The sequence below is a fragment of the Euprymna scolopes genome, chromosome 5 (assembly GCF_053919585.1).
Source record: "Euprymna scolopes isolate OS-2025 chromosome 5, ASM5391958v1, whole genome shotgun sequence".
Classification (NCBI taxonomy): Eukaryota; Metazoa; Mollusca; class Cephalopoda; order Sepiida; family Sepiolidae; genus Euprymna; species Euprymna scolopes.
The window spans coordinates 38,228,253-38,251,098 of record NC_136486.1 but is presented as its reverse complement, the minus strand read 5'-3'; the positions used below and the strand labels follow the sequence as shown (position 1 = coordinate 38,251,098).

General features: G+C 32.1%; 1 protein-coding gene across 1 annotated transcript in view; it reads right to left on the bottom strand.

Moving 5' to 3' along the window:
- Nucleotides 1-22,846, bottom strand: part of LOC145276771 (uncharacterized) — a 181,032-nt gene that overhangs the window by 45,941 nt on the left and 112,245 nt on the right. Inside the window, exons 2-4 of the mRNA XM_080128027.1 lie at nucleotides 8,913-9,044; nucleotides 3,560-3,628; nucleotides 1,828-1,857 (exon numbers count right to left, since the gene is read on the bottom strand). Coding sequence (XP_079984153.1) covers nucleotides 1,828-1,857; nucleotides 3,560-3,628; nucleotides 8,913-9,044 — 231 coding nt within the window. The remainder of the gene's footprint in view (nucleotides 1-1,827; nucleotides 1,858-3,559; nucleotides 3,629-8,912; nucleotides 9,045-22,846) is intronic.

Genomic DNA, 22,846 nt, shown 5'->3' with positions numbered 1-22,846 from the left:
CTCTCAGTATGAAGCAAATTAAATGAAAAATTAAGAAAATGAAAACAATATTCTCGAATAATTATTGGACAATTTTTACAAAACTTGAAGAAAATCAAAATTTAAATTAAAAAAAAAGAAAAAATCATTGTAAGGTAAGTTTCATGAATAAATATTTTTTTTTTTCTTTGAATAATGAAACAACTGATAGCAAAAGAAAAAAAAATCCTCAGCTCAGTGTTTCAACACCTTGTGATGTTCTCTATAAACTGCCCAAATAATTACAGTGTCTTTATACTGCATAGTACCCAAATTAGTGTTGGGACAATTAATCTGAATTAGAAATATTGGAACTTTTTGTGGCATCAGAATCTAAAAATTTAGTGACTATTTTCCGATGTTAAAAACAAATCATTGTTGTTTTTTTTTTTGTTTTTTTTTAAAACTTAATTTTCTTTTGCTGGTACTGCTAATAAAATAATACATATTTATTGATTTTAAACTATCGGAAAAACTAAATCTATATATCCCTACATGAGTGCATTTTTACATTTACAAAAATATATGATCATATTATGAGTTCTTAAGGTAATCCAAAAAGTAAAACGATAAAAACTATCTCCGTATATAATATTTTGATTGCAGAAATTCCCCTATGGATCAAAGTACCGTAGGTTTGCAACAACAGATGCCACATACAAATTTATTATTAGACTATTAGCCCCTATCTTATGTAACTTTAGAATGACATTTTAAATGCATTTAGTCATTATAATAAAATCTTACATTTCATCCTAGGAGCAACACCATCACAGAGGAAGTACTTCCTATTTTTCCCCTAAATATTAATCCTCCTACTGCCCTCAGTCAAGACCGGGAGGAAATATGCACATTTTACAGATATTGTGCTTGCACCCTTCGTAACTCGATCATAAATTCATAAACATAATCTTTCCATTTACCGATTCAAAAATAATAAATTCTCCCTTCTCAAATTCCACCCATTCTCATTGGCTGAGAACTGACAATTTGATTATTCCGGAATCTACCCCTTTCCTTCTGTATATATTCTTCCCAACTCTCCTCTCCCTCCAATTATTATTTCTCTTGCGTGTTTCTGTATCCGTGTGTTCGTTCTATCACAAAAAAAAAAAAAAAAAAAAAAAATTTCATCTACCTACTTTTCATTCTGCCTTTGCTTACATATTCAGATTGTTGTGAAACAACTACAGGAGATAAAGGATAGCCGTTACTATTATCCTTTATTAATTAACTTACAGATATTTTTCTATAATGAAAATAAAAAAGTTTGCCACACTAATTCCTTCTTAAAAAAGAAAAAAAAAATTGAATTTTGTCTTTTTTTTTGGTGGTAGTGGTGGGTTTCCATTTACATAAACTGAGCCACATAAACGTGTGGCCGGGTACAGCTAGTAGATAAATATTTAGTGATTTTTAAGAATCTGAATTGATAATTGTATTAGAATCAGGGAAAATTTTGGAATCGTCCCATCACTAACCCAAACGTTTAAATATGGTTTCTTTTATGATGAGACAAGAGAGTAAATCTATTTTAGTAGCAAACCATAAAAGACATAAGAATACCAGTTTGGCACCATTTTTATATAAGCCATATAAAGACATAATAATACCAACCCAGGATGAATAAAATTTATTGAAGGGAAGAGTTTTGCACCACTTTTATATCCCCTTTCAAAGATTTAAATCAAGAAATAATTATGTCAAACCACATGTCTTAATTCAATTTTTTTTCTTTTTTGTTTGTTAAATTTATCCTTAGCTGTAAGAATTTCTCATAGAAAAATATGGCCTTTTAAAAATACCTACCTCTTTTACAGAGCTTGGTATGACTGTAATCTGAAATAAAAAAAGAGAAAATAAAAATGGAAGAATTTATTCACAAGAGAATTGTAAACAGAATTTAGGCTAATTTAAAAATCTGTTAAGAAACCAGATATATTTTTTGCCAAATAATTTTTTTTTTTTTTTTTTAAATTCCAAATTTTTGGCTCCATGAGCCTTCTTCAGGATGATACAGACAATTTATTTTATTGAGATGTTGCAGCATAGCTGAAAAATCACTTTTTTTTTTTTTAATATAAAAGAAACTTTTTTTTTAATGTCTGATACACGTGTACAAATATCAAGATCAATTTTAGAAGTATCGGTATAATTAGCAATTTGAAAATCTGTAGTAGTGCAGAGCTAGTTAGTAATTCCAGAATTTCCTTAATTCATTCTATCAACTCTTAATGCTTGCAATCACGCTAACACCAGCTCCCCCCTGTGCTCCAGCACAACTTCTGAACTTAAAGGAATAAAAACAAAAAGTTGATATAATTTTCTGATTTTTCTTCCATTTACCTTATAGAATCTCACTTGCTTAAGTTTCTTAAAAATGACCAACTGATCAAAATCATATTTGATGAAATATATTTGAATGAACAAATGTTGCTGCACTACAAAATATATATATATATATATATATATATATATATATTTGAAATTGGTATATTTAGGCAGCATTTTTTTATTCAAGCAAATATTAAATACAATGGAGACACTTTGCTTTATGATTCTTTTTTAATTTTTCAATTTTCCATATAATCTTTTTTGTATCAAAATCAAAATTATTAATAAAAGTTCCATAGTTGTTGCTGTCATGAGGCCTTTTGATTCGTCCACAAATCATCATCATCAGGTGTTTAAGTAAAATGAGAATTTAAAGGGAAAACTAAAACGTAAACGGCGATAAGTTAACATATAATTCAATAATTTTAGTGTAATAGCCATAATTACCAAGAACAAGGTAAGCCATTATTACAATAAAAATAAAATGACAAAATAAAAATTTCCCAACATGTTTCCAGTTCAATATCAAACAATTTTTGACACCCATGCTCTACAATACCATTGGTGACTATTTATTGAAGTGCAAAGTTTGAGGAGGGTTTTTCTGTTTTGCACAGGGTATGTTCAAGAAATCATCTCAAGATTCTTAGAGCAGTTGCCATTAATGGGTGTCAACTATCCTTGTGTAAACAGGGGTACACTCACAATTGAGAGCTTACGGGTATATGTTGAAATACCTACTCATTTTTTTTTTTTTTTTTTTTTTTTGCTATTCATTAAAAAGAAAAAAAAAAACTACATTCAGAAATCTTTTTCATTCACTGCTTTTATGTGTGATTTCAACTCCTTTATATTGGTTACGACTACATCGACACGGGTCGTTTGAAAGATGTTTTAGTGGAAATAAGTTTCTTCTTCTATTCAATAATTTATATTTTTTCTTTTATGGTTGCTAAAAGAAAGAAAACAAAAAAAAGTTTTTTTTTTGTTTTTTTAAATCTGAAGAAATAAATTATTTGCCCCCCCCCCCCTTTATTTTATTGTTTAGTAAAAAAAAAAAAAAAAATTTACTTCTTTCTTGGTAATTATGTCTACTTTACCAATATTATTGAACTGCATGCTACATTCCTGTACTTACAAAATTTATCGATTTATAAATTCAAATTGTGAAAATAATCTAATAACAAGAAATACTGAAGATACTCACTTGAGACTTGCTGAGATCTAACCGTTTGGCACCTTCTTCTTTGCATTTATTAAATTCTTTACTTACATCCTGTTAGATAAAAAGACGATTTAAAAAAGTTTAAACATTTTTTTATTTTCAGTCATTTCCAATGGATAAAAAAAAAAAACAAAAAAAAAAACACACACACACACACTAGAATTTCCAGAATATGAGAGATGATATAATTATTGCTACAGTCAAACAATGTTGCAGCTCATACAAGCCATGAAAGCCAAAAGTTCAAGACTCGAGCTTTGGCCTCATTTGGGCTTATCAGTTGAACATATCCGAACTCTGAATTTGAATCCTGAATTCAGATGTGTTCAACTGAGGAGTTCAAATGAGGGAGAAACTCGAGTTTTTGACTTCCACTTGTTGGCGTTCATGGCTTGTGTGAGCTGCGACATTGACTGACTGGATATATTATGAATCCTATGACGCCTAACAATTTCCATTCATTTTCACCAGCTTTCATTCTTTTTATTCTGGGGGGGGGGGCACAAAACAAATAACTTTGGAACTATTTGTTGTTACCAAGCAAAATATTAACTGTCTCTGATGAGTTGTCTGGTGTCCGTACACTATTCAATAAAACACGTGTAAGACAAAATACAATATTATAAGAGAAAAAATATAAATATAAAATATGTTTTAGGAAAATCTGCATTTTGTGATTATATTTTACTCTTTCTATATAAGAATCCTTTTTTAATTAGAAGCGCTACGCTTGTTTAATATAACAACGGAGCATATATAAATGAATAACAATATAGCTATATTCCAAGATCCATGGCTTTATTTATCTTAAGATGTTTTATATACAGTGTATCACAAAAGTGAGTACACCCCCCACATTTCTGCAGATATTTATGTATATTTCTTGATGGGACAACACTGACAAAATGACATAATGAAAATAGTCTGTGTGCAGTTTATATAAGAGAGTTATTTTCAGGGGAAAATAAATTAACTCAAAATATAACCATTAAAAGCACCTGCCAACAAACGTGAGTACACCCCCCTTAAAGAATATTGTTAATATTAACATATAGTATGTCAATATTTTGTGTGGCCACCATCATTATCCAGAACTTCCTTTACTTTCTTGGGCATGAAGTTTACCAGAGCTTCACAGGTAGTCACTGGAATGCTCTTCCACTCCTCTATGACGACGTTGCTAGGCTGGTGAATATTTGAGACTTTGCGTATCTCCACCTTCTGCTTGAGGATCCTCCAAAGATGTTTTACGGGGGTTCAAGTCTGGAGAGATGCTTGGCCAGTCCATCACCTTTACCCTCAGCCTCTTCAGTAAATGGTCCTGGATATGACCTTACTATATCCAATGGTGAGGCTCCAGCTTGCAGGTTTTGGGGAGTGTGAAGCTACCCTTTAATTGCCATTGCTCCAAGGTCCACTGTGACCCAGAGTGGTAGTACCTGTTAGGATTCCAACTATGGGTTAAATAGAAACCGACTTGAAAAAAAATATATATTCTATTAAAAAATTTTCTTCAAAATAACTGGATTCGGCATTAAATAACCCGAAAAGGATTGATATACCGTAAAACAAAAACAACCAAACATCCAACCATCTTCAGTAAAGCAGTGGTCACCTTGGAGGTGTGTTTAGAGTCATTGTCAAGCTGGAAAATTGCCCTACGACTTGGTTTCCAGAGGGAGGGAATCATGCTTTCTTGTAGTATTTCACAGTACATGTTTCCCTCAATGAAATTTAACTCTCCAACACCTGCAGCACTTATGCAGCCCCAGACCATGAGATTCCCACCACCATGCTTGAGTGTAGGCATGACACACTTATCTTTGTACTCCTCATCTGGTCTCCGCCATACATACTTGAAGCCATCAGAACCAAACAAATTAATCTTCATCTCATCACCTTATACTGATGTTTCAAAGAAAACCATTTGGATGGGACACTCAGTATGTGCACTCAGCTTATTTGGACGACCTATCAGAAGACTGTTCTGAGTGGATCCTGCTTTTTTTAAAACATAGGGTGATTTTAGCCACTGTGCTACAGCTCAGTTCTCAGGTGTTGGCAATCTTCTTGTAGCCTTGGCCATCTTCATGTAGTGCAACAATACGTTTTTTAAGATCCACTGAGAGTTCTTTGCCATGTGGTGCTATGTTGGAACTTTCAGTGACCAGTATGAGAGAGAGTGAGAGCGGCACAACGAATTTGAACACACCTATGCACACAGGCCTAGTAACACTGAGTCACATGACATTTTGAAGGGAAAATGACAAGCAGTACTCAATTTGGACATTTAGGGCCAGAATTTCTTAGGGGTGCACTTACTTTTATTGGCAGGTCTTTATCTTTGAATGATTTTGAGGGGAAAATAAATTGTTATATAAACTGCACACAGATTTTGTTAGTATTGTCGCATGAAGAGATATACTTAAGTATCTGCAGAAATGTGAAGAGTGTACTCACTTTTGTGATACACTGTATATAAACATTTCCTTAAGACATTGCAATATAAAAAAAGAATATGCATAAACAAAAGAAAAGCAGTAGATAGATTTTGTGTCATAATGTTACTCTCAAATAGAAATCATGTTTTACCCCACCCCATATTTCCATAAACTAATTTTAATGAAATACAGATAATAAAATACAAGTTAAAATATCTGTACCATATAGAAAATTATTAGGCTTATTTTATTTTTTTATTTCAGAGGAAATAACTAGAAAAATAAAAAGTACTGTACTATTGATGTAAATAAAGCCAAATAGACCAGAGTTCAAAAATCCTTAGAAAGTCAAATTAAATTGTAAATCGAGGAATCTTACCACAAAATTGACACTTCAATTGACAAGTAAAAAAGATAGTGTAGATATTTCAAATATTAAATATTAAAAATTATGGATATGAAGAAAGTTACAAAGGGGAGATAAATAATCTGAAAAGGGGTTCCAGTTAGATTGTTCTGTTGATTGGGTAGACCTCGCGTTATAAGTTTCTGTGTGCACACATTATATATAGTATATTTATACAAAAATTATTAGCTACATATGTGCATAGATGTTTCTGCTGTGACCTTTTTCAGAGAAAAAGTATTATGAAGCCGAGTTTTGTTTGTATAAATAAATATGCTTTAATTATGCTGTTCATCAAGCAATTTCTGAGGAGTTTCAGTGGATTTACATCCAGAAAACTACACATCATATGGAAGAGTATAAAAAGGCAATGCAAAGAATCAGCTGTTGTATTGGCGTGACGTATGAACAAAAGAAAGGACATTTGTTTTGTTATTGTATTTAACTTTGTATATCCATTTATTTTTCAAGACAATCACAATAAAAATCAGTAAATATGAACTTATTGTTTAATATAACTGGGATGATGGAGGTCTTAATATTTACAGAATATCATCTCTTTTTCAAAAGAAAAGATGACCAAAGAATGTCCTTAAAAAAGAAAAACAAGGAAATTCTTTGATCCCTTTTCTTTTGAAAAAGAGATAATATTCTCTAAATATTAAGACCTTCACCATCTCAGTTATATCAAACAGTAAGTTCATATTTACTGATTTGTATTGTTGGTTGGTTGTTTTGTTTTACGGCATATCAACCCTTTTCGGTTATTTAATGCCGACTCCTTTGGGGGGAATAAAACCTTCAGGTTCTTACAGATTTCTTCAGATTTTTTACTTATGTTGCTTGATTTGGTCCTAGTCTTCAGAATTAATTCATATTGAGGGGTGATTTGTATTGTGATTGCCTTGAAAAATAAATGGATATACAAAGTTAAAACAAATAAAACCTGAATGGATTGGGGGGATTAATTCAAAGAATAAAATTTTAAAAATATTTCATGCCTGCATTTCAGACGATTGAATTCTGTTGGTAAAAAGAAATCTGACAAGGTTCTTCTGGCAAGGATGTCACTGGCCAAATTTAGTAAGCAAGCAACTTTCCCTGAAGTAGGAAGTTTCATGGGAATATCAATGCATGTATATCCTGGTCAGGGGAGATGACGCCGTTAGGTTTTTACAGGGAGGTATAAACATCCTCTTACATACAGCACCTGGTATTCCCAAATGGTCACCCATCTTGTATTTGCCAGGCCCAACATTGCTTAACTTCGATAATCTAACAAAAACTGGTGTGTCAACGTGATTATGTTGTATATACGGCATCTATACTTTTTCTTTACTATTATTTGTCATTAACAATAGCCTCCCTCTCGTTGCTCATAAAATTTGTACACGGGATTATTAAAGCTACTCGGACTCCTTCATTTACTTTTATTTTAGATTAATGTTTCAAGTAGACAAGTTTGGTAAAGTGATAGCAAGATGACAGTACTAGTTAGTTCATGGCAAAGTTCCAGGAGTTCTAAAAACTGAGATCCAGTTTTTGTGCCCGCCACCCATCACAATCAGGAGTTTCTCTCACGTAACTCAAATTAACCAGTCAAATGATAATCTGAAAACAAACCATTTGAAATTGCAAAGGAGGAGGAGTATGTTGCCACATGGATTTAGGGTTAGTGTAGTGTAGTCTTTTTTTCTGTCAAGTTCTTTTAATTTTTTTTAAAGTGGATAATGAAAAGTCCGAAATTAAAATGAATTTCTCAACATGAGAAGCCATGGTCCCTACTAGTTTCCCAACCTCATGAGCTAGAATATTCACTCATAATTGGTGTGAAAAAGTAGAATCTTATTTTATTTATTTCATTTTTTTTTTTTTTTTTTTGTGTGTGATTTAGCGAAGAATGTTTATCTACAATACCTTTTGTTTTTCATATTGAAAGTATCAACCGATGTGTTTTACATGAAACAGGACAGCATTCATTGATGAAACATAAATCTTCTACTCTTTACCTCTGAATCATTTGAAATATAGCAAAATTAACATTTTCAGAGAAGGGGAGAGGAAGCAAAGGGAAGTGAAACAAGGCAAGAAAAAATGTGATGGAGGAAAAAAACAAAATTAAAATTGAGCCAAATGGGGAAAAATAAGGAAGTAAAGCTCTAGTGATTTGTAAAATGTATAGTTCTGCGGCATGGTGCTATTCAAAAGACTTCTGCGGCATGGTGCTATTCAAAAGATTTCTGCGGCATGGTGCTATTCAAAAGACTTCTGCGACATGGTGCTATTCAAAAGACTTCTGCGACATGGTGCTATTCAAAAGACTTCTGCGACATGGTGCTATTCAAAAGACTTCTGCGACATGGTGCTATTTTCACTCATTCAATTTCTCACTTTATCATCTTTCCAACATATTTACGCACGTTTAGCTTACTGTCACTTATTTAAATTCATATTTTATTAAAGAAAAATTGTGAAAATTGGGACTTACCAAATCCGCTTTCACTGATGGTCGTTTGGATGGAACTGTAGGTTTAGCTCCTTTCTGACCAGGGGTTGTTACAGTCACCTGACGTGGGCGAGTAGGATCACCAGCTAAAGAAGAAGAGCTGCCTTTTTTCTCCTGCGGAAAAGAAAAAAAAAATAACATTGATTAAATGTTTCAATATAACATACACTATATAAAAACTGTGTGATACTTACACACAATAAGGACTGTGCTATCATCAGAATTTTGGAGGTAGTTTACATAAAATGCTAGTTTACATAAAAAGATGCTAAACGTAAGGTACATGATTTTTTTTTATATAAAGTTGGCCAATTTTTTTTTTTTTTATAAAAAATGCATTTCTGTTATTCAGAAAATAATTCAATGGAAAATTAGTGTAAAAAAATAAAAATATTCTTTTTGTGGTTATGAAGAAATTACTATCAATTATTGGACAATTTTTACGAAACTTCAATAAAAAAAAAATAAAAATAAAAAATCAATGTATTATTTGGATTCTTCAGACTACTGTTCTCATCTTGAGTCATTTTTACATTGATGTAACATTTTAACCTTCTTCAGGTGTATTCTGTCGAACTCGAGGGTGGGGAGGATACAATTGTGAATTACTTAGGACCTCTATCCAGTTATGGCTGATGGAATGATAGCATACTAACCCTGTGAAGTAAATAAAGGGTTCCATTCAAAATCCTGTCTTTGACGATATACACCTGAAGAAGGTTGGATGTTACATTGAAACATTGTAAAAATAGCATTAAGGATGAGAATAGTAGTCTGAAGAATCCAAATAATACGAATAACCAAACCTCATCTCAAGAATTCAGAAACGTAAAAAAAGCAATACTCATTGTAAAGTAAGTTTCATAAATAAACATTTAATTTTTTAATAAGAAACTGGTAGCAAACAAAAAATTTTTATGATTTTTTTTTTCAAATCAAGATAAATATTCAATTCTTTTTTTTTTTTCTTTTTTTTTTTTAAATAAACCAATGATAGCAAATAATGTTCTCTTAAATGACATTGACTGCTGCGATTTCATTGGCTCAGCATTTTGGCACCTTCTAGCATTATATATAAACTGTACGGAAAATTCTGATGGTAGAATGGTCCTTATTTTCCATAAGTACCAACTTTGTTGTGGTCAGGTTGCAAATTGACAAAGTTTTATCCTTATAAAATATAAATACTTAAAAAAAATTATATCAAATAAAAAATTACTTGAGAATAAGATATTTGAAATAATCTGCCCATACAGAAGTTTTTTTTAAAAAGATCAATCAACTCAGTGGAGATATAAATTCAGTATAAATACTTTTGATTAGAAAATGCACTACCGACCAAAGATCTTGGAGAATTTATTTCGGAAATCTTTCACCATCCTGCATATTGTCTTGACCTAGTTCTTTTGGATTATCACTTATTTCGAGGATTAAAAAACCATTTAGAAGGTTCACAAAGCTATTGAACACTAGTTATATTCCGATTTCACATCAAAACCTAATGAATTTTACAAGAGACACTTACAAGCCCATTGACAGATGGAATCAAGTTATAGAGATTGTTATGAATAAAAATTTTCAAAAATCTGTTTTCCAAAATGAAATTTTAAAATCAGAAACTTTTTTTGCACTAACCTACTATTATTCAATTCATATACAACCACTAAGAAATGATGAGGCTTAAAAAAACAAAAAAAACTCATCTGTTTAATGATTACTCTTATAAGATACTCTTCATCCCAACTAACAAAAGCCGAAGAAAAAACCCAGCAAAATAGAAACACCTTCCATGGTCCATCTACCCTGCATAAGACGGCTTTTGCAAAAGATTCAGAAACTATGTGGTCAAAAATGATTCTACAGACTTTTCATCTGAGCATAGCCACCTATGGAGGAGGAGGAGGAGGAGGAGGAGGATATAATGATCGAAAACTGTATATAATTTATTCCTTGTAATTATGGGTAGGTTTACAAGGGTGAAGTATGCTGCCCTCCTGAAAGTAAGAGATGCCCTCCTGAAAGTAAGAATATCAGAAAGCAATACTTCAAGAGACAGAAAAGTCTTCTTGCTTTTTTTCAATTTTATCATTTTGTTCTAGCAGACATTCACCCACTGCCTCAAACATTCCAACCGAGAGATCTCTCTAAGATTCTAACCGTTCCTTTAAGAGAAATTGTTTGTGTCTATGTTGCACTGGGTTTTATGGGTGTATTTTCTAGGTAGATATTGAAATTCTTTTTCAGGAATCCAGTTGCTCCTATAATTACTGGAACAATAGAGACCTTTCTAAGATTCCACTTTTTTTTTCATTATCTTCTCAGCTTTGTTGAATCCAGCATCATTGGGACACTAACTTCCACTAAGGTTGCTTCTTTCTCCTTGTCCCACCTCACTATGTCAAGTTTAATAGCTCGGTTTTCTAGGTACACAGCTGTGGGAATTGCGTAGTCATAGTGAATGGTATATTACTTATTTCCAACTGTTCTTTCTGGTATATGTTCCCAGAACTGCTATGTTCAAAATTCAACTTTGTATAGATGGTCAAGTGGAGATATTTATGCACTCCATTGTACAGTAGCCATCCCCCCCCCAGCAGGTACAGCCTATCATGTGTGTAAGGAAAAGAGAAGCCATTGTATCTTGTGAGATAAAGAGATAATAGACAGCATCATTGTATCATGAGGAAGCTGACAAAACAGCTCACATGCCAATCTCATCAGCAGGACAAGTACAGAAATAAATCAAGGTCATTCCTATAACAGGCCAGGCAATCATGTCTTATTGGCAACACCGAATTTTCTTAGATAATTGATATCAATAAAAACGGATGGAAAACTTCCTTTTGGATTCGTCGGAATACTGTTTTCATCTTGCAGGGCTCTACGGACAAACTTATCTTTAGTTGACCTTTGACAACTAAATATTTTCGTTTACTAGCAAAATAGAAAAGTTACTAGCCAAACCCATATGATTTTTAGAATATGACATCTTAGTTTTGTGACAAGTATGTACATCATAAAGATTTTTCTGTGTGTGTGTGTGTTTTTTTTATAAGTGTAATTCTAAATATACAACAAATTTTATATTGATAGTTGAAGGTATAAATATTCTAAGTACTTCAGATATTTTTTTAAACAGCCTTTGTTTAAAAAAAAAAAAAAATAAAAATATATATATATATATATATATATATATATATATATATATATATATATATATATATTTTTTTTTTTTTTTTTTTTTTTTTTTTTTACAAAGGCATCACCACATTATCAAGGCCCAGAGGCCACTCAAGGATAAGGGTTAAAGAGTGTACAGTAGAAGTTGGTCAATATAGTAATCATTAGTAATGAAAATTTGGTAAATTTAATAACTTATATGGAACGGCTCATCAAGAACTTATTTACTTTAGACTTGAACAAAACCATATTGTAGTCAGCCGGAAAGCAGGAAAACGGAAGACAATTCCACAGGCGTGCAGTTCTAAGAAAGAAGCTTTGTTCATGGAATCTACGTTTAGGTTTAGGCACAGATAAAGAGTGGGGGAAATTATTGATAGTGTTTACAGCTAGACGAGTGTTTCTTGTGAAAGTTTGGCGAGGGGGGACCATAGATATATATATATATTGTTCTATTAAACTTTTGTTGTTTAAATAATTTAACTTTGTTCGTTTTATATATAAAAAAAAAAGTTGAAAAGATATTTTTCATTCAGTAGTGAGCTTTGGAAGATTGTCGGTGAAAGAAATACAATCGCCAAAAGATAAGCGTTTCATTATTTCTAGTCACCACTTTGAAAAATCACTCTCAAATGTGACTGTTTCACTCCCAAGAAGTCCTAAATAATTCACAATTGTATTTTGAGTGCTGACAAAGTACACCTAGATTTCCGATGGTTTCCATCTCTTGATAACCTTTGCAAATGACTTTGCATAATCCCAACAACCTCTTACCGTTGATTTCTCATGAGTTCAACAAAATACACCTGAAGAAGGTTGGAGGTTACAAGAACTGAAACATTGTGAAATTAACACTCAAGATGAGAGCAGTAATCCAGAAAATCCAAATACTATGAATAAATCAATCCTCATCTCAAAAATTCAGAAACATAGTTGAATATTTTTATGCATTTTACATACTAAATAACTACAATGAGTGAATTGATAAATTTGGCAATTATTGGCAAATTCTTATAATTTAAGAAACAGCTAACTTTGAATAAACAACACTTAATATGAAAAAAAAAATTAAAAAATTAAAAATTATGATATGGAACTTTCATAAGATATATAAAATTAATTAGCAAATTTGGCTCCAAAAATTAAAGCAGCATGAACAACTGCTTTAAGTTTTTTAATTAATAAGACTTTTTTTAAAATCAAATTTATCTTCAACTTTTCATAATGTAATCACAAACTTATAATCCCAAAATAATTTGATATAAATGCAGAATCGCAGCTGAAATAACATTGGATGAATGAGAATCCCCTTTCAAAATAAAGATTTTCTCAGACAAATAGGAGTAAAAATGTTAGCAGCTAAAAAGATTTGTTCATTAACTGGAGATCCTGCCTCTAGTATATATAAAAAAAAAAAACCCAAATGTTCAAATCTCTCTACCTGTTATAGACATGTTTTTGACACAGCAAATTTTTATGGACATTAGATCGCTTGTTTGTTTTGTTGGATTTTACAGCATGTCAACCCTTTGGGTAATTTTATGCCGATTGTCTATGAGTTTAGGAAGCCTTTACTCCCTTCTCTAGCTGACATATGAATTTGAAAGTTTTTGATAAAGGCTACTTTTTTTAAGGTATGAAAGTATGGTGTGTGGGTTTGTTTTTCTCGAATAGATCTTTAATGTTTTTTCTTCTTTATATAAACTATTGCTCGTTGTTATAAAGTCAGTGCACTTAAGTAGAATGTGTTTACTTGTGAGTGGAGTTTGACATGGTATACAAATGGCTTGATTTTCTTTTCTCAAAAGATACAAGTGAGTTAAATGAGTATGTCGCATTTTTACTCTTGCTAGTGTGACTTGTTTTGTTTAGTTTGGTGTTTTGTTCCTACTTTTTAATTTTTGGTGTTATTTCATATAATTTATTGTTGGGAAATTTATTCCGGTAAGTTTTCCATTTTTTCATTGTGTTTGTACTGATATGTTTTTTTTTTTTTAGATCTGAGTAAGGGATTTTAAAATTTGAATCAGTTTGTAGAATGAAAACAAGTATTGACCAACGGAGGACATTCCTTATGATAATGGACAACAGCCGTATTCCTCAATTTCCTGTGGCACAATGCACACATCAAACACAAACTTGAATTATGAAGACTATGTGATTGGCCTAATGCATACTGTAGCAGACTATGGGATTGATTATAAAGAGTTTGAATAATGTTTAACCCATTCAGTCTGGTTGTATCAAAATATTTTTACTATACATTTGAAGTTTCGTGTAATGACTAAAATGGGTTAGAATACACAAGTTGAAAGGAAAAAATTGATTTTATTTAGAAAGCGAAATATTGACTCTTATTAATAGGACACTAAGTACATGTGATATATTTTAGAAATAAAGAGGCTATACATTCAAGATAACATTTACACATAATAAGAGGCAAAGCGGTATACACAAAGTTGCATTGCACTTTCAGCAATAAATTAGTGACTTACTATTGCATGACTTATTCATTCATACATCACTGAACAAATAAAATTTGAGCTAATTTCACAAATTTTAAGAGGGTTTTAACAATTCTCAGAGAGAAGTTGATGAATATAGACAAATTTTATTCTTTCTTCAGATAAATTATGCAGTAAGCATTAATATTATATCAAATCTTATAGATTTTAAAAATAAATTATTTGATGTCCTATTTATAGGACAGGGTAACATGATGGGTTAATTTATGAACTAAAATAAGTGGAAAAAATATGAACCCATAACCAGTGTTATAGATAAAACACTGACATGTGTTCAACTAATTATATACAATGTTTCAACATTAAATCCCCCCCCCCGAAACAACCCAAATTAATTATTTAAAAAAAAATCCCTTTCAGAATGAGATTTTCTTGAAGAAAAAATATATGTACTGACTGACTGGTAATTGTTGTACCTCCAATAAGAGACCCCAAATGTTAGATCTCTTGATCTGATATAGGGATGGATTTGAGATGAACACAATATGGAAGCCTCTAGCAAAGTAAAAACTTTAATAGTAGTAGGAATCTGAAACGAAAATTTTATTTTCATTATATCTAAAAACTTCTGTGTACTGATAGATTTTTGCAAAATAAACAATACCAAATTTATGAGATCTTGCTATTGGACCAGGAGGAAATTTTAAGTGCTCAACTAAAAATGCAAGCTTTGAACAAGTGAAAAATTCTTACAAATGTAATGTTATTTTGTGGTATATGAAAATCAAATTAGAATGGAAACAACTAGGAGATTAAGTTAGCTTAAAATTTAAACATTGGGTAAAATCTCATTACCTATAAATTTTTTTAAAGTACAATAAATGACAATGGCACAACTTTCACTGTTCTTGTAAGATTTAATTCAACAGCTAACACATTGAATCTTCTTCATATGATTCAATGTGAACATGTGCTGTGCAGCATATGGCGAACGTTGCTTGGCCAGAGGAAGAGGGGGAGTGCAGAAGGTAGAAAATGTCTGATCAGCCAAGACCACCCAAAAATATATCCTCTTTGTTTGGAAAAGTGGAGACAATCTTAGATGTCATCTTCAGTAGATGTCAAATAGCCAAACCAGCAATGGCGAAGAGATCTCAGGAAAATAGAAATAAAAGGTGGTTATAGCCATCCTCCCACCACCAAAAAAAAGAAAGAGTTGAATGTTTAGAGAGCAGGACAGTTTATTTTTGAGAGAGCTATAAATCAGTTTGGCAGCTTCTTCAACCAGGTTAAGTCCCTTTGGAGCTCTCCTCCAAGAGACTTTGTTAATGAGGCTTGGGTGCCTCAGTCTTCTCAAACAAAGATTCAATGCTGCAAGTCTGTCATTCACCTAATCAGACGGGTACCACTTGTAAATTCATAAAAATAAATATCTATTATTTGCTTATAAACTGAACTTCTGGCTTTGCTTGGTGTGAGGATTCTTCACAGCAGCGCTAACTGGATCAACAGGCAACCTTAGTCTGGAATGCGTGGATTGGTTCAGTTGTTTTTGTTTTACAGCATATCAACCCTTTTTTAGGTTATTTAATGCCAAATCCAGTTATTTTGAAGAAAATTTTTTTAATAGAATATATTTTTTTTTACAAGTCGGTTTCTATTTAACCCATAGTTGGGACCCTAACAGGTACTACTACTCCAGGTCAGTGGACCTGGAAGCAATGGCAATTAAAGGGTAGCTCCACACTCCCCAAAGCCCGCAAACTGGGGCCTCACCATTGGATGTAGTTTATGATCATATCCAGGACTGAGGAACGTGTAGAAGATGATCACGTTTAGTGAATGCACATGATGCAGTGAGAGAACATGTGCATATTTACACTAGTACAGTAGATAAAGTTAGACTCCACTCACTGAAGTTTTCACTTGGATTTATATATTAAAAAAAAAAAAAACAAACAAACAAAGCTTTATATTAAGTTCACCATATTGATGAGTGGCTCTTTTTCTTTAAGGTGGGATAGAGATACACAATATCGTGTGCATAAAGTTGAAAAGCATTTATAAAGAGAAAAGATTAAATTTTGTTTTGATTTAAAGTTTATCAAAATAACCTTAAAAAAAAATATAATAAAAGTGAAGCATGCATGGTCCCCCGTGAGTGCATAATGAACGAGGCATAAAAAAATGACTAAGTTGAGCATTTGCCCCACCCCCATTTAGCCCCCAAAATCCCCAGGGGACGTCAAATCCTGATGAAAAATGAACAAACGGTGCAGTTTTAGGCCTAAACATATGTAAATTTGAGTCCTGCACCATGCAAAAAAAGCAATGACTAAGTCCATCCCCACCCGCATTTGGCCCCAAAAGTTCCCAAGGCCTTAACATATTTAAATTTGAGTTCATCACCATGCAAAACTGCTAAATAGACGGACACAAAATTTTGGACAAATATGGTAAAATAGTTTTAAAAATGGAGTGTTTTTATTAGCCCTAAAAGAGCCCCTAGGGCACACCCAAGAATTATTGCGAAGTATAAACAAACAAAATTATACAGAAATCAATTAGTTACAACTTTTCAGAAAGTTTTATAAAAATCTAAGGCATCAATTTTTTTTTAATAAGCACAAAAGTTATAATTTTAGTCATTTTAACTCGAAAGGCACCCCCAATCCGTTCTGTTACTATTTTACTTATATCATGTTTAATGTTTGTTTAAAATTTCAAAAAATTCCAAGGTGTAGTTATTGAGAAAAGTATGGACAGATGAACGGATGAGGGTGAATTTACAAGTCCCTCCTTTTGTCGGGGAATCAAGAAAAAAAAAAAAAAAAAAAAAAAAAAGATAAATGAAAGTTGAAATCAAAGGGAATTTACACTATATATTTATCTATTAATAAGGTTATTAATAGTTGCAAAACTTTCACTCCAACCTGTCTCAAAAACACATGGCTGCAAGAGGTAGAGCATGTTATCTTGAGATTTTAAGTTCAATTATGAGCAAAGGCAGCAAGGTTAACTGAAAAGTGGAATGTGCAGATCTCTGAAAAATTCTATGACAGTTCTAAAATTTAACACAAGTACCTTGAAGAAGGTTAGAGGATGAAACAGTCAAAACGTTGTGATAAAAACAACTTGGGTTAGGAAAGCAGTTCAAAATTAATTTATTTCATGTACTAATGAGTAGAGCTCTGACAACAGAATATTCTTATCATTGTTTGGACTTGAGTATACATCTGACACAGTTAATCAACCGAAAACCACATCTAAGCATCTAAGATATCAACAGATATATACTCGAGAGTCAAAACAATGAAAATATTCTGTTGCCATAGCCCTACTAATGAGTCACCACTTACCAAGACCCATAGGTCATTCGAGAATAAAAGTTAAGGAGTTTGTCAAGAGAACAGTGAAGGAAGGTGAAGATTAAATCTGAAAGTATTTTTCTTTTGTAGTTTTTATATCTCTCTCTCACTATATATATATCTATATATATATATATATATATATATATATATATATATATATAATAGAAATCGCTTCAGACAAAGCATGAAGCCAGTTGATGTAAGGAGCTTAAAAAATACTTTAAAGTCCAAAATCAACCAATGATAAGTGCTAGGATAGATAGATAGATAGATAGATTCTGACCCAGAAAACAGCAATTCTTTCTTCTTTGTCAGAAACATTGATCATGGAATATGAAGCCTAAAGCACAACATAAGAGAAGCGAATGTTATGAGGCTGTTGAACTAATCCCCCCCCCACAAAAAAAACTTTTAATCTTTGATTACATGAGGATTTGCTAAGCATTTCAAATCTAGAAATAATTATTTTAAATGTTTCCAAATTCGTTTTGAACTTCAGAGGGTGATAAAGTCATTTTTTCAATGCCACTTTGGCTTACGTGTCATGAATTTACTTTGGTTTCATATCTATACTTTGTTATGCGATCTACACCTCATTTTGCCATCAACACGGTACAAGAGAAAGGAAAACACTTTTACTAATTGGTTTTGAAATAATGTGTGGTTACCAAGCCTAGAACCCTTATGTTCAAAGAAGAGACCAAGCGACACTTCAGCCAATTATGTTTCTGAATTTATGAGATGAAGACTGATAATTCGTACCATTTGAATCATTTGAACTACTTCAGGTGCATCTTGCATACCAGGTTCGATAAGATACACCTAAAAAAGGTCGGAGGTTACATCGGCTGAAACGTTGTGAAAATAACACTCAAAATGAGAACGGTAGTCTGAATAATCCAAATAATGCCAACTTAAGCCAATCATTGACTCAGAAGTCACTGAAAGCTCAATAATTTGCTGACAAATGGAGAGCATATACTAATCTAAACAATTTTTGTCATTTTCCATAAATCAGTAAAATTTTGCTAATACAAACACAGAAGCACATACGCAAAGAATTGAAAGATCATGACTTGATGCAAAAAAAAAAAAGAAAAAAAAAAAGGGTTCTCCTGTAGGAGACGTCTCCCTGAATTACTTTCCCTTTTTCTCACTCACATGCCTCTATTCTGAATTCGTAGCAGCAGGCTGATATCAAACATTTTTTCTACCAAAACTGTTTTTAATGGGTTTTTTTGTTCTTTTTAATGCTAAACACTGAAATTTTTGCAAGTATTTTCAAGTTAAATTCAGTTTTTTAGGATATTTTTGTTTATTAAATTATTAGGTACCGTAATTTGCTAGAATAACTTTTTAAATTTAGTAATCAAGTTTAAAAAAAAAAAAGTAGAATTTTTACTTGATTAAATAATTCAAAATAAGAAAATTATTGTTTTAATTTAATTTTATTCTGCAATAATTTATATCAGTTTGAAGTATGCTAAACAACAAAAAAACAAAAAACATTGTTAATGACAAAAAAAAAGAAAAAAAGTCTACTGATATCGACCTGCTACTACAAATTTGGTATAGGAGCCTGTAAGCAAGAAAAAGCAAAAGTTGTTCAGAAAGACATCTCCTACAGGAGAACAAAAAAATGGGAATCACACAGCAGCGAAAATATCACCTGTATGGTGGTGTAGATACTTTTCTTTGTAGATAACAAGTCGTAGTACCATTTTTTTCCAACTATTAACAAAAGGATTAAAATGTCTGAAGAAAATGCATTCTTGTAGATTTAATTTTGTAATTAATTTTTCTTTTTTAATAAACTTTTAAAAAAGTAGTTTCTTGTTTTACTTTTCAATAAATATTTAACAGTAAATAATCTGTAGGTCACGTTTCTAAGTGCTCATTAACTATATACAAGGTGGAATGATGAAATTGTCGCCATAAGAAAAAACGACAGGATTCCATTTCTGATTGATGAAAACAGGTTTTCTTTTATTTTGTTGCAGATCATCTACTAGTTAGCAAGTTGTGTACAAATCCCGCGGGCGATAAGAGCCTTCTATCACCTCTAAAAGTGACAATGTTCAACGAGAGATCAGAGATGCGCGCTATACAACTCATGCTCTCTACCGATCCAAGTTATGACAACAGGACCATTGCCAGCACCTTCAAAATGCATTGCTGGATTGCCACAAATAACAGGGATGTATCAAGGGTGATGAAAAAGTTTCCAGCTACGATTATTGTCTCTGGTGTGGTTTCAAGTGCGGGCCACATCATGCCACCTCACATCTTCGAAGTCGGCTTGAAAGTTAACACCAAAGTGTACCTGGATGTGCTGAAGAGCGTGGTGATCCTCTGGTGCAATCAGGTGGCCACCGACACACTCTGGGTGTGGCAGCAGGACTCAGTGCCATCCCACAAGTCCAAAGAGACCCAAGCTTGTCTTCAGAAGGAGTGCTACGACTTTGTACCCTTCTCTCACTGGCCCTCCCTCCTTCCCCGTCCTGAACTTGCTGGACTACTTTGTTTGGTCATACGTCGAGAACATCACAAATATTACCTCTTACAACACCGAAGCCAGCCTGATTGCTGCCATCTGCCGAGTATGTGGAAAAGTTATGCTCCCAGTTCCAGACCTGCACCAAGGAGGTGATTGAGGTTGAAGGCGGCTACATTGAATAGATGTCAAGCTACCTGAATTGATTTTTTCAACAAAAGTTTTAAAATAAAGCTGTAGCGTGTGTTCTTTTATCGTTCCACCCAGTATCTCAAACTTTTGGAATTAAACACTTATAATTTTATAAAAAAAGTTTTTAAAAAAATGAAAAGTAAAAAAAGCAAGAATGTGTTAACAAATGCAAAAATTTGAAGGGGGGGGGATCTATTTATATCACATCTCTGGCAAGTCATGTTGTTAGCATAAAAAAGAAATCTAGTCAAACGCAACTTTTGATAGTCCCACAAATACAATTGAACAAGTAAAAATATTTAAAAAATGTCATATCCTGCTGATATTATTTTCTGGTTGTAAAGATTTAGGAATGATATAGTCACACAAATATGTGAAAGAAAAATACATTTATCCTCTAACAATTGGATAAATGAGATATATATATATATATATATATATATATATATATATATATATATAATGATTACTTCACATAAATTAATATACGAAGATATAATTTTATGCGTAAATTTGTCAGTATTTACTTCAACAGTGCTCAATACATAGGTAGAGCTAGGTAGTAAGTTATGAAAATATATATGGCAATTAAACTACACAGAATATTCCGCATTTCACTCTTGTGAGAATTCACCTGGCATAAGCCTGACGAATTCATAACATACTATATATATATATATATATATATATATATATATATATATATATATATATATATATAGTGGTGCCAAAATGAAAGTCTGCACTTGTCATTTTTTAAAAACAGGAACTTTAAGCTAAATGTTATGTAACTGTTTAAAGTTAATTTTTTTAAAATTGACATGAACACTAGGATACTTCAATTATAAGTCAAATATGAACAGGTAAAATTATAGAGGAATAAAAGGCGAATCAAATGAGGTATATGGTTGTTTAAACAGTAGATTAAATTTGCGGTTTTTGAAAAAAATGACAAGTGTAAACTTCTTTTTTAGCGCTACATTATGTACATAAATACTAGCAGGGAGATCTGACGTTGCCCGGGATTGAATGATGATCAACGAATGTTTCACACTTCCATATTTTTATTGTCGTCGAAATTTGTAAAATCGCTGATTTTTCAATCAAATCAATTGATTGCTTGCTCTAGTTGGAGATCAACTGTGGCACATCAGAAGGAAGTTTCACATGCCTCCCCAGTGACTTAGTCCATAATTAATTTTTAGTCTACATTGCACTGTAGAGAACCTACTGTTGATTTTATAAAATTATTTTTGTATATAGAATTGTTTGAATTAAAGTTTAAAATACAAAAGTATCATGCTTCAATTGTGCTCTAAACAGAAACATTCATTTTGAACACGCTCCTGTCATATTGTCAACCTCCTGTTGATTTTATGCGTCAGGCCTTTCGGCTTGTATTGTAATAAAACTTTTCAAATGCACTTGTGCTGTTAGCCTGTGTAAGGTGTAAAGTTTGGTTAAAATTGTCTGTTCTTTCTTTCATCGGATTATTTCGATTATTGATACTTATCGAAGACATTCCACTACAAAACCTATCTAAGAACACTGACAGGCACATAAAGTACCTTTGTGTGAAATGTCATAAAAATTGATCCAGTCATCTTCAAGTTCATAGAGAACAAACACACACACAAAGTTCCTTATATATATATATATATATATATATATATATATATATATGTTATGCATTAAAAATCAATTTAAAAAAAAACAAACAAAAAAAAACATTATCAAAATATCTTTGATATTTAAAACAGTTTACTAAAATACCATTGTGACAGATATTGTAGTTTGTAAAGATAAAAACACTGGATGATTAGCCTCCTCCTGTTTCACAATACAATGCATACCTTCTTAAAGAGTACCTGTGCATGAGGAGCTTATAGTGAACAAGAGTTGCTCAATCTCAACCATGCTATTTCTGGCCTGGCATTGCTTCAATTTATTAGCAGAAAGAAGTCTACAAGTGATCCTCATGGGTAATCAAATTCTGTGTCCTCACCCCTCCGTTTCCGATCTATATCATATTTCTTTGTATCTGTCCGTTCATTCTACCTTTCTTAACAAATACAGGGCCGATCTGGCTAAACTTTTGTATGGAACTTTGCTATTATACGGTGCAGCAAACTAAGTATTATGGTACCCGTTTGATGCACAGCTCGGGATTAGTCACCACAAAACCACATTTACTTTAATTTTCTTGGAAATTAT